This window comes from Nicrophorus vespilloides, unplaced genomic scaffold (assembly GCF_001412225.1).
Source record: "Nicrophorus vespilloides isolate i.1.1-1 unplaced genomic scaffold, Nicve_v1.0, whole genome shotgun sequence".
NCBI lineage: Eukaryota > Metazoa > Arthropoda > Insecta > Coleoptera > Silphidae > Nicrophorus > Nicrophorus vespilloides.
Window position 1 is genome coordinate 923863 of NW_017100112.1, and position 14397 is coordinate 938259.

Sequence of the window (14397 nt, forward strand, 5' to 3'; positions counted from 1 at the left end):
GCATCTTTATAGTATTCTAATTATAATTTTTATTGTGTGAAATTATATAACAGGATTTTTTTGGCACACGTATGCTTTTTTAATGTGTCTGCATCGAGCGATGCGAATTATCGCCGAAGGACATCGCGAACTTACGGAAGCCGAAGAAATTGATGATTGTTGCAACTACCAATTTTAAACTAATCAATATTCGTTAATGTTTTCATTGCGATTTATAAGAAAAGCTAATAGAAACAACTACAGAAAACGGACTTCCTACTGTAATTTTCATGAAGGACTTTATTGCGTTGATTGGTCCTTGAGGAATTTCACCTAAAGGCAAAACGATTATCTTACTATTAAATGTTTATTACTATATTTATAATTATATTTTTGATGGTAGTAAAAGTGTTGATAAAAAGAAATCGAGAAGAAAAAATATGGAATACATTCGTATCTTCGATGAACGTTTTTACTGTCTCAAATTTCTTGCTGTTTAACATTTAGTTCCTTTTAGAAATTTGACTGACCCACTTTATTATTATTGTTGTTACTATCCAATTAAGAATAACATATTTTTACCTAATAATATTGGGTATACAATAAGATGAAGATAATCTATGTATTATTAATCTAATCTTATCGATTATTCACTATACCACAATTCGCCTATGATCGCATTTTGATGCAGTGCTTTTTGCGATTTTGTGCCTATTATGTTTAGAGTTTTATTACAAAAGTCTTGGGTAATTACGCGAAGTGAGAACTTCGAACTGCACTAAAACCAGTTCCGCGATTGAACAAATGGAATTTCATGTATTTGTGCTGCAACATGTGCGAAGTTATCTTTGGAGCGTTCGTGATTATAGTGAAGTGTTTTCATATAGTTTTGAAATATTTCAAGCAGAAATTTGCAAGATTTAACTGCTACAAGGTAACTGCGACAATGACATTTTGCAATATTAACAATTCCTTTTGTAAACTATTCTATACAATTGTAATGTTGGGAAACTGTTTAATTATGAAAACTGTTAATCCTGTACATATCTGAACAGATGCGTAACTAAAGTTTCAATTAGTCGAATTAGCATTTAATATAATCTTGATATAAATTATTACAATTTGTTGTAACTGTAAAACTAATTCACCGTGCATACATAATGCACACATACGTTTTGCAACAACAACAACATCACTGATGCAATGGAATGTTATGTCACTCCAGAACTATACAAACAGTAATGTTGTTTTTTATATGTCACGATTACATAAATATTTTTTGTAAATATCAGTAAAATATTTAGATTCATGCATTAAGCTATGTAAAATACAATTGCATATTCATTTAATTTACAGTTTAGTAATAACGTTTTTATATATTTTTTTGCTTGCCAATCGCATTACAAAGCATGTAAATCTTGATGGTCAACAACCTGCGATTGTTCCTGAGGTTGATCTTTATCATTTATAAATATTGGTTAATTCGCTGCGAAATGGCATAAAGTATTAAATTGGCGAATTTATGTTTCACTTTCTAAATCGTGTAATGCATTCGCCTGTAGATGTATATGATTAAGAAACCTTTCCTATATGAACGAAATTATCTATAGAAAATGACTTATTCTATAAATTACGTATTTGGACTTGGTCTATTTACATTAAAATGGAACTTTTTTTGTTATGTCACAGTATTTAATTTACAATCTTATTATTGGGAATATTAATTAAATATAATCCTTAACACTGTCATTGTCCATCGACTTAGCTGAAAGTCCATATACTGAACCTCTTTCATTTGACTGTTCATTCATGATTTCTGCAAGCACCGAGAGGGCTTACAAAGGGCCTGGCTTGACCAGGATTCGAACCGTTGCTCACGGAATCATGGCTAGGGCGACTTAACCATTCGCCTATTAGTCACTCTAAAATGGAATTAAGGAAAAACCAATAATCAATATAAATAATACTCCACAATTGTTAATCATACTTGAAAGTAATAACTTGAAATGCAATACATTTCATAAATAATGATGCAATTACGTAATTACTTTGCTATATGTAGTTGAAAATAAATTATTTATTATACACAGAAATAGATTATAAATTTATAACATATATTACTCACTGTTTATTTTATTACTAAACAAAAATATCTTAAATGAAGCTTTTTTTTATTCAAAATGTATGTCATATTTTTAGTAATATTTGAATTATGAGTAGTTGCGTGAAATTTATTTAATCGTATATTTTGTAAATATTTGTACCTTTATTAACAATAGAATTATGACTATTACTCCAAAATTATGACAATTTATGACTACAATCAATTGAATGATTCGATTAGATTTGTACAAAGGTTGATGACTTTATATTAACAATGCAATTTACTTGATTTCAAACAACTATAAACACGTTGAACCATTGCTACTCGTTGTTGTGATTCACTAAGGTTAACAAAGGAATTAACTGAAAAAAAAATAATAATAGCAACGTTACTCACGCGAAAATAAACAAATAAAGTGATCGTAATAAAATTCAACATGTATTCGCTAATTATTTTCTTTATCCTTTTCTGGAACGCGTTTTCTTCGTAGATAATTAAATTATGCATATAGTTTTATTTTCGTGATTCATTATTTGGTATAAATGTTGAGAGAAACGGACCCCTTTGTACTGGAGAATGATTCACGCTCATTTCGCACTGTAAACATTTCATATAATTATGGTATTTACGATCGCCTAATGAAATCACATTTAATTACTTGTTATACGAGTAATTTATTAATTAATTTACCAGCTGATGGATTAATATTATTCAAATTATTATTCCACAAATAATTAATCAAGTTCTAGAGATGCTTGACTTCAAGGTATTTCTAGTTCATTGACATGCAACTATAACTACAAACCTCGGTCACGATTCCATTTAGTGATCTTTTAGTGAAGTTTAGATTTAAGTTTAACTAATTGATTTTAAAAAAAAATATGTTTAAAACACGTAAAATAATATTGCATGAATGTTAACTCGATCTTTTGAGTCTCTTCAGTAAAATTTATTATTACAGCTATTTTTTAGAAACGTGTCTAACTCTCTAATAGTTTATCTTGTAAAGCGTGTAATTATAAGTATTATAACTCGAATAAAACAAAGCACGTTTGCATTTGCATTTACATCAAATGTTATTTATTTAATTTTCGATTTCGCAAACATCGACGTTTAACATCAATGTTATTAAACAGCCGCAGGGTCAAACTATACAATTTCAATACAACCGCGGCACGTGAATTGATAACAAATTGTATTTATATCTGTGCAAATTAATATAACTTCTATATTGCAAACATTTTATATCAAATATTTAATTTATTTTTATAAAATTATCAATATTTCTATTAAAACATTTTCCAATCTTTACGTTACAACAATAATAAATTAATCATCATTTAAATCTAATCACTTTTCATAAGTAAGTGCTAATTATTAAAGTCTTGTTAAATTGTAATTTATTGTACAATAAAGTTGTTTTATTGTTAAATAAATATAATTAAAATTGCTAATTAATCTGTTGTTCATGTTTTTTTTTTTTAATAAAACGTCTAATTAATGTTATCCGGTTGTTATTTAATAAGACAAGGGGAAATCACGCAACCTAAAACATTATTGTACTATAATTACATAGTTAATTCTTATTCAATTTAGTTGTTTTCACGAATCCACTGTTAATTTTTTCATGATGGTACAATTCGCTTATCTATCATATAACAAATGGGCATATTCAAATATTAATGTATTTTTTTTAAATGTTGAAATAACATTTGGATTATTGGGGGAATTTGCTCAAAAATAATTTCTATATTAATGAAAATTTCTGCTTAGCGAAAGAAGCAGGAAAAAAAATGACTCATCCAATCTATTCCTGGAACGTTCCCAGGTTTTCGTCAATGCTTACATTCGATGATCGTTGTTTATTTTTTTTGTTTTGTTCTTATTTTCCGATGAATTCTGTTTGGTAATCATTCTTTATTTTTTTCACACTCGCGATTTTCGTTTCTGCGAACAATTAAATAAGTCTTGATTAAACGCGTCATGTTCGACATAGATGATTTGAAGAATTACAAAGAGCAGACTTGGAGACGGTAATAAAAAAAAATGCTAATAACCCGTTTCGCACTTTCTCTGTGCACGTTTTATATGTCCAGCCCGTCTCGAAGCTGGAACCTTGACTTTGTGTCAAGATTTTCCTTTTTACGGATTACAAACTAGATTGAGAACTAGTTTCGTTGATAATGAAAGTGAACTTATAAGTATATCTCTCTCTCTCTCTTTCGCCGTCGTTCCATTGGTAGCTAATAACTAGTAGCTACCATTTACAAGTCCTGTCGGCTTCTGGGTACAATTAACTTGATCCTCACGTGCACGGATAATTATAAAAGCAGACGAAACAATATTTGCTTCTTTAATTTATTTATAAGAATCGTTTGTATTCCCGATTCGGCTCTGCCCCAAAGCATTTCGTCTTAGTACTATTTTGTCTGTACAACTTTGTTTATTAAGATTGCTTAATTTATGCACGACAGACCTTGGATTTATACTTCCGAATACGTTAATAACGTCGTGATCCTTTTTTACAATTAGGAAGTAATTCCTGGAATTTCCTCAAAACGTTTTTTTTTTTTCTATATTAACGAAGTATAAATGAATTTACTTATTTTGTTTTTAGAAAACGTATTCTTTAATTGTTGCGTGTTTAATCAATTCCGTTACGGTCTAATTAAGAAACGAAACGTATTACGATTTACACGAGTAATCTTACAAATCCGCAGATTAATCAATTATCAAGAAAGTGCATTTGCTTTATAAATATTATATGATCTCGTGTCAATCATTGATAACGAAAAAAATACCCTAAAATACATGACCAATTATTTCATAGATATAATAAAATACATGGAACAAGTTGCGTGCATTAAAATTAACGATAAAATCTGCGTAAAGTCGACGATACAAACAATTCCTAGAGGAAAAAAATACTAAAGCTACCAATAAATAATTAACAAAAATGCATTAGTTATTTCACTTTTTATTAAAAATTATTCGTTTAGTTTCGCATGCGATTTGCAATTACTTTATGGGTAACAATACATTTCAGTTACGGTTTTGCTAAGCGCGATGTTATGCATATTGCTCAACGAATGTCACAACCGTAACAGCCCCTAGTCTGTTTATAGTTGATATATACATATATACTAGAACCTTAGATTTTGTTGTTTGTTTTGGGGGAGACGGGGGTTGGAGAATGCAGTTGCCATAATATAGCTGAAACACGCAAAGACAGTATACATTTTTCGATTACAGCCACTGGAATCGAACGACAATTTTCCACCGCGATAAAGAATTATGTTGTGTAAACAAATGCGTCTAGAAACGGAAAGCTACTACATTATGAAGCAAGCGTTCCTAATTTAACATCTGTTCCGTCTGCAACACGAAATCAGATCTAAGAAAATTTGAATTTTCAACAGTATACATTAAAAATTAACCATTAATTTAGAAATCGACCTTTGCATATAATTAAATTAAAACTATTAACAAATTAAACAGATGAAACGTTTCCATACAATAGATTTCATTAGTAAATATTGACACGTAATTATTATCGGAGAAAATTAGAAAATGCGCAATTTCTATATTTTCTCGTTTTGAAGAATATCTGGTTCGATGCTCATTCAATAAGCAATATCGAAATTAGTTTCTTATTAATTGCATTTTTTATTCGTTAATTAAAAATAAATAAAATAAAGGAATACAACGCTCGTTGCCAATTAATCCGACGTAATTAAGTTGGAATCATCTCAAGATTTGTTTCGTTAATTAGTTTATTTAGATGTTCGTTTTTCTGCACGAACTCGAAATATGCAAATCACTTTTGATTGTTAACCTATTTAATTCTCTGATTTCTCTCTTGCTTACTATCATTACGGTTTTGCTTTCTTATCTACTGCTTCCAAATGCTATTTCCCCTTTCACTTTTTTTTTTCGAAAACACTCCCTAAAATTAAACCGATCCACAAAAATTGCATGTTCCAATTTCTTTTTCGAAAACAAATTAATCATTGCAATGCGTTGTTTGGACGATAAATAATCATTCTATATATATTTTTTTTAGCAAATGAGAACAATCCTCGATGAGTTTAAAATCAATCTGCATTTAGTTAACCCACTTTTGAATGAATGGGAACGAAAAATGATTCTAAATTTATTACCCCACTTCGATTTGTTATGAGAATACGTCAATGCGTATGCAACTGCTATAAATCATACTGCACAAACCAAAAATATTGAGTATTCATTGATTTCCATCCATTTTATTTGCACATTTTTTAAATTAATAACGGAAATTACATAACATAAACATCAATGAGATGTTCAGAATTCATTGACATTTTGTAAAAGTAGAATCTTAGTTGTTTTATTATCCTAATTCTAATAGAAACATAAATATTCTGTTGACCTTTCAAAGATTGGCTCTTTCCTAATGTTGCTAGAAAATATTTGTCAATAAAATATTTAAGTATAAGCAATATATGAATCTAGTTTAAATAAGAAACGAAATGCTTAAAAGTTAATCTTAGTTAAACTCATGATAATAAACTATAAAGATAACATTAAGTTAAAATTAAATCTTGAAAAAATTGGGACAAAATTCAGAAAACTTTTAGTTGCTATGAAGTCAGGGTTTTAGTTAAGTAATTCTAAATAAATTTACTTAAGTGTAGGTTGATAAAAGTCATCCTCGATTCACTTATCTTAAATTTGTATTAATAAATTATACTAAATGACTTGTGGTATCAAGAAACAACACATCAATTGATGCCTACACGATCTTATTGACATAATTTATTTTCTTACAATAGATGTAATAGTTTAATTATTATAAATGGCCTGTGAAATGAAAGTACAAGTATAAACAATACACGTTCGATTAAAAAAAATAAATTTGCAAGCAGATATAATCAGAATTATGTAAGTTCAATATTCTTTAAAGGCTGTTTGTATATAATTATCTTACATTAGTATTGTTTTCCCACGTTGTAGTATGTACATTTTTTTCCTTTTCAATATCTATAATGAATATTAAAACACGTTTAACATTAGTAACACTTTCATGCTTCACTATTCGAGCGGATGTGAAATATAATTAACATGATTAATAGAAATAATGTTTTCGCAACGAGTGTCATTTTCGAAGAGCAAAAGCGAAGAAATTTTTCTTTCTCTCGCACAGAATTTCCCATTTACCGTTACAATTTTTCTCTCTTTTTATTTCGGCGTAGGTCGAAGAAAAAAAGTAATGGATAATTCCAGCCATTCATCATTTCCTTTAAAGCGATTTATCAAATTGCAAATGAATAATTCATTGAAAACTTATAATTGCAATAATTAATACAGCGTATTGCTATAATTATTTGATGCAATTTCATTGCATCCAAGAAAATAGGGATTCCGTTAGGTGAAACAAATCGCTTTTATACTTTCTATTTCAATATCTTCAGCTGCAAATTGATTTGAATTATATATGAGATGGAGTTCGTGGCCCAATGACCACAAACAAAAAAAACGTTACCCGAAGCAGCTGTTCGGTATAAATATATTGAAATGGACGCAAAATTTATTACCCCAAAATGGTCGAATGCATTATAAATAAGGCTCTACGTGTAGGAGGGAATACCATAAAGGCAAGTTCGTGTAGCCTTTAAGAGCGTTCTTGAACTTGCGCTTGAGACTGCGTCGATAAAGGAACGAAGAACAAACAGAAAAAAAAATATAAGCGAAGAGTTGATGCCTAGTAGGCATGAAATTTTTGCTGATATTTCTTGCCTCCATTAAAAATAAAAAAGGATGGAAACGAAACAAGAAATTCTGATGAGGCGATCCTCGCATTTCACCGGAACAGATTGCAATTAAACTTGCCCCCAAGGAGTATCATTTTTTTTTGGATGAAATCGTTCCTTTTTTTTTCGGTACCACGAAGAGTTTAATTAAATTTTAATAAGTTTTCTACAATTTCCGCTTCAAGTCTGGGTATCGCAGAAAATGAAAGTCGTAAATCTTATTGCCATTTACTTCAATTGGTAATACCAACATTGTAATGCAAATCAAATGGTTCATTCATACATCTTATCACAAATTATGCGATTTTTTGTTTCAATAATAAAATTAATCCGAAGTACGTTAACAGCAATAACAACAGTAATTTGATATTAGTTTACAAGTATCATTAATAAAACAGTAAAATGGTAACTTCGGTTTGTTTCCAAACTTAGGGCCTATATTTACGTACTTATCCAAGGTAATTACTCTACATTATTTAGTATATTAAAGGACAAATAACAACATTGTCATTTTTTATTATTTCAATTTGTTAATTATTATATTATTTACATGATTTATATTCTTTATTATAAGAAAACAACAAATCATATTTTCAAAAACTTCAGTGAATATCTCTATGGTTGACATGTAAAAAAATATTATTTATTCTGTAATCAGTCGTTAACTTCCCCGCATCCAGAAACAACTGCCTTTGTATAACGATTATTATTTTTGAATTATCATGTTTTGGTTTGTAAATAATAAACATATGCGTTGCAATAATTATACCATTTCAAATAAAATTGTCATTTTCTTTATAATTTTTATATAATTGTACATGATTTAAGTCTTATTTAATAGAAGTAAATCAAATATATTTTTTTATATTTCAAGCATAAATATCAATAAATCTCATTTTTCCTGATATTTTATTGGTTATTATTTAATAATTGATTGAGGTTAATAGTATTTTTTTGAATTTGTTAATAAATCAATATTATTTAAAATGTTAAATGATATTATTTTCATTAAATGCAGTCTGAGTGGGCGGATAATGGTATATTTCATACGTGCAGTTTGTTATGAAAGTTTTTTTTCTACGAATACTCTTTTGTTTATAAATTTTCCCAAACGGAAACGGTTTCCCCATTTATTTTTTGGTTTTACTATATAAAACAATTTAAAAATTTACAAATCAAGTTCTACTCTGTAAATATTATAACAGATTTTAACATTTGTATGTTAATGTTTACTGTAAGAAAATATAATTAATTATAAGATTGGTATATCAAGTTTTAAAACAGAAATATTACAATATACATTGAAATGTATAAATCAAGTTTTATTTAATAAATTTTAAAATTTGTGTAATAAATTTTACTTTTGAATTATCAAAACATTTTTTTAACGTTTATACATCAAGTTCAATGTGAAACGGAAGTGAGCTTAACATTCGTTGCGGTTAATTGAATTGATGATTTATAATGGAGGGATGCGGATTTGACGCGATCATGAAATTGTAATGATCCTTTTTCTATCTATCTATCTTTCTCTTTTTAATGTATAAATGTATGTGTGTATGTGGATTCTGGTGCTGAGGGGCGGCATGCGCGCCGCTCCACAGGTATTGATCTGCGGGGACGTCAGGTCCTCGGGTCCGTGGATCCGGAGGCGGGTGCTTCAGTTCGCGACATCATCTCCGTGCGGGTGGAGGGGCTTGCACGAGCTCGAACATCTCTTCGCATACGGACGAACTCTTTGGGGAGATCGTGCACGATGGGCCCGGGCCCCAGTGTGGCCCATTGGGCCTAAATGAGCACTTACCACACGTACCCGAGTCGCGGATCGCGGACCATGGGCTGGACCCGCGCCAACGATCCGGTATTCTCAACAATTGTTAGCACCTAGATAACTATAGACGTTGTAGAAATGCAATCATACTTTTATTTTATTTTAATTTCTCATCACATATTTTAATTAAAAGCTTTCATAACGTATACCTATCCCAGAATTTCGCTCTTCCAGATCTCCTTCGCAAATATATATATATACATGCTTCGCACGGTGATTCTGCGCGATGCGTGATCCTCACGGATGCTGTGTCATATCTCATTTCCAATTTATTTCGTCTGCACGTTTACGAGCCCAAATATTAGCTTTCCCGGCACCAACAATTGGGTCATCCAATTTCACCATATTATCTTCCAGCTTTTGAATTCATCGGCTAACCGACGTCAATTACCATGTGGAGGATGGAAGATCCACCTTCTCCCATATAGCAAACAGACAAAAAAAAAACTCCACACTTTCTATTAATCGAGTTTTGTTGCCTCGAGACATCAAAAATGATAATTTCTAAATTCTACTTTTTTTACACCTTACAAATATATAATACGAAAATTAATTACAATTTGGAATCTTGCATTTGTATTTCTGAAGTTACACTCACAGTTTATATTTAAGCTCAACATCGGCGTATCTTCCGACTTACTTTATAAATAACAGTGCTGAATTTAATACAAGCAACTGGCACTAATCCTCATCTGCAAACTTAAATATTGATCGAAATGTCACAATGAAAATTAACAAGTGCGATATAACACACTTTTATTTTACACAATTATTTATTCTAATTTGCGACCGATTATTTACAATCCTTACATCGTTAGTTCAACAATAACATACACTAAAAAATACAATATATTCGATGGAAGCAACTGCTTGATGCTTAACTTCGCTCCCATTGGTGAGCTGTGAACATATCGATTGGATTCACACAAACTTCATCTTTAAACTTATAAATTTTAGCTTAACATTTGATGCTTTAATCAATTATTACATTGAATATTTCACTTTAATTTATTAAATTTACTAAATTAATAAGTAATTTGTCTCCTAAATACAAATTAATAAGTTTTACTATATAGATATTCCTTGAACCAACAAGAAATTGTTTTATTGAAAAATGTAAAATTCAGCTATTAGTCTCGTTTACTTTATATATATTTTTTTAAATTTCACTTCAATTATTTACATTTATCCAAGTGCACAAATTTATAGAAATAAATAAAACTCATGAGAACCGCAGGAATTGATGAAAACTACAAATTAGTCATGCAATAAATTTTATGAAAAGTTTAAAATTCATCGAACTAAACTAATCTTTATCTCACATCTCAGACGATATACTTGACTAACTAATTTAAATTGCATAAAAAAATAATGTTTTTTAACTGTCGACACTCATTTCCGTCTGATTCTGATTTATATTCACACTTAAGATGTTATTAAACTCGAATGAAAACCTTAATTGTTTTCATAATAGTTGCAATCATAAGATTTATTTGTTCGATTCGATCCCCATTACTAAATGCATACTTTATTTGCATTCATTTGTATCTTCAATTAAGAACATTTCAATATATTTTGCTTATTTCGCTAAACTAAGCATTTTATTTTTGTATGTTATAATTGTTAATGAGTTTTAATAATGTTGTATTAATATACGTATTCATATATTTTTGTTACATGCCTCCTGCAGTCCCCTTGGAACTTATGTTGCATCCAGAAAGTAGGTTTTGGTGTAATTTAATTAATAATACGTTTGTATAAAGTTTCGTCGAAAATACATGTGTAAAGAATCACGTATATGCACGTAGTTTGTGATGTGATGAGACGTCGACGACGGCTTCGTTACTTAATCCTTTTGGTGAAGGTTTCCATAGTCTTGTTCTGATTCGTGTCGGAGATCATAGGAACAAGACGCGCGATATCATTCTCTTTTGTTGTTCCATCGCGCTTAGCTCATTCTCCTCATCCGTTATCCAATTAACATGTGTCACATTTAACGCCTTTCGTCGAATTAACGTGCTATTCCATCGTCTTCAACCGTTTTCCGTGAGAGTAAAAAGCCTTCACTATTTAGGTTATAAAACAGATTCTAGATTCTTTTTTTTAACCTACACAAAAAAATAAATGTTACCAACAAGTATATATTAATGGATTTGTTATTTTCAAACTGCATTGTGCAATCACAATGGATAGACGCACAATCAATCTCTTCGTTATTTCGGGATATTGAAACGTTTTAAAACTTTCCAGTCTATCCATCAATAAACGTATCTTGTATACTTCATCATAGATATATTTTCTACTTTCAATTCCTCGAACCAAATCAATGATATTTCAATTAACTTTTAAACACTTTAAATAATGAAAAATTCTAAATTAATAATACTTTTGGTTTTAATTACATCACACCTTTATATTATATTGAAATCACTTTTAACTGTCATAAACATAAAATTGTGTATGTATGGAAATTAATTATTAACGAAGTATTCACAGTATATTGTACTTTATATGCAAAACTAATTAATTTTTAGTTTGATGATAAAACTTGTATACAAAACGTAAAATGCTATCAAGGTTAATGCACTGCAGTGCACTTGCAATTTATATGTAACAGAACATTAAGTTCATTGATTTAATGAAATACTAATACTGCACTAATCACTAATAAATAAACCGTAGGGGAGCAAAAAAATGAATCAATGATCTTGGAATAATGAAAGACCACGAAACGCACCGCAAACTTATTAAATACATTAGCATTTTACTGTTCGTACCGTTATAATATTATATATTTTAACTTCCCATTGACATGATACAATCGTATTTCATGCAGCTTATACACACCAATATCAGATTACCTCGGATTGCATGTTTCATACTATATATATATAGTATAAAATGTGGGTTTCTGTGCGGGCATGGAAAATATTGCTGCGGAAAACGTTTTAAATGCACATGCAATTGCGATGGACTCGGTATATTGAATATAAAAAAAAACAACAACATTTAAACTAATCACTTCATGCGTACGATTTATCTGTGTAGAATTTCATAAATATATGGAAAATCGTTCGGAACATAGCGTATGATATTCCATACCAGTCAGTTTAATATTTAAATTGAATACTAAATGCTTTTTACATGGCAAAACAACGTTTGAGGTTGTAACGTTATATATCTATGAATCATATCTGACGATGCGGAAATGTATTTTTTTGTTATTTCTATTAACTACTACTATAAATGCGTTAGCTTCTTTCATTGAAAAAAATTAACACAAATTTTCTTAATTAACCTAATTATATAGATTAAACGAGATGATAAGTAAAATTGTTGTTTAGAAAGAAATAATTGCAAAGTCGCAATCCAAAAACTTATGCAATTAACATTATGTGTAGATAGAGATATCAGAATACCGAGGATAAATGCGAGACGTGCATGACATAATAATAAAACTATCATGATGTTATGTGCGAGTGAATGTACTTTTTAGATGACGCAGATGAAGACAATGACGATAATGCACATGAATTTCTAAGCGCGACCGACGTATTAAAACAGCATCATTATTTTGAAAGAAATCATTCGTACACGTTCTTCGAATTGATTAAATTAATTGAATATATAACTGTTTCTGAATTGCAATTTAATGATGTAAAAACACGAATTTAAATTTAATGATGAAATTAAAAAAAAAAAGAACAACATTTAATTAATATAATACAGTGGAACCTCGTGACGATGAGAAGAAAAGTCTCAGATTGCGCGCCTAATACATCATTTTTAATATTATGTGTATTCTTGAATATGTTTCACTATACGAGTACAAATTTTGGAACGGATTAAATTCGTTAAGCGAGGTTCCACTGTATATTATATTTAATTTATTTCATTAATTAATAATTAGTATTACATAAAAAAATAATACTAAATAATCACCATACTAAAAACTCAACAAAATAACATAATAAGATTTTTTTTTTGATTAATTTTTTTATAATTTATTTGAAGTAATGATTCTAAAAATATTATCTTCTAACGCAAGTATATGTAAGTATAAAAATTATGGAAAGTTTGCGAGAACTTTTGACAAAGTTGAAAAAGTCAAGGTCACGAAATTGCAGTTTTAAATAAGTTTGGCATCTTGTAAAAGAAAACTTTTGTAAAGCAATGATGACCTCCATGTCATTTCCTTGTAATGTTCGGCATAGAAAATTATTGTTAATAACGCTTTGTTAAGTTCACTTCACTTAATACTAAACGATATATGAATGCTTGAAACAATTTAGTTTAATTGTTGGTTTCCATTTACTAAGCTTGATATCATTCTCGCTCGGACTCGGGGTTTTCAGTGTGAAATAGAAGATAATAAATGAAACGTTGCAAATGCAATACAAATATTTCCGGTTGGCTTTGCAATGCAGACTAACAAATTTCTGCGCCGCTTATCAGATGGCGTATGGCAGAGAGACATGGAGGTCGATTATCCACTTGAAGAGAAAATTGTGGGCATTAGTTACTACATCTGATGTATATAATTATTTGCGTTACGGAGAAGGATCGAGAAAGAGAGAGAAAAAAATGAACAAGAAAACGTTCGTTTCATTTTATTGTGTTTCCTTTCTTTGTGTCCCGGCTCTGTCCTCATCCCACTTGCGGTCTTCCTCCAAACACCAGACAATGCAATTAAT

General features: G+C 29.6%; 1 protein-coding gene across 5 annotated transcripts in view; it reads left to right on the top strand.

The window, feature by feature from the left end:
• The first annotated feature begins 675 nt into the window (after window positions 1–675).
• Window positions 676–14397, top strand: part of LOC108568612 (dual specificity tyrosine-phosphorylation-regulated kinase 4) — a 28426-nt gene continuing 14704 nt past the window's right edge. The window contains exons 1-2 of one of the 5 annotated variants that reach the window (XM_017929805.1): window positions 9522–9748; window positions 11394–11423. In XM_017929805.1, coding sequence (XP_017785294.1) covers window positions 9665–9748; window positions 11394–11423 — 114 coding nt within the window. In that variant the 5' untranslated portion in view covers window positions 9522–9664. Of the gene's footprint in view, window positions 914–9521; window positions 9749–11393; window positions 11424–14397 lie in introns of those variants that run through there. The other 4 variants (XM_017929806.1, XM_017929804.1, XM_017929808.1 and 1 more) reach the window with 4 other exon arrangements.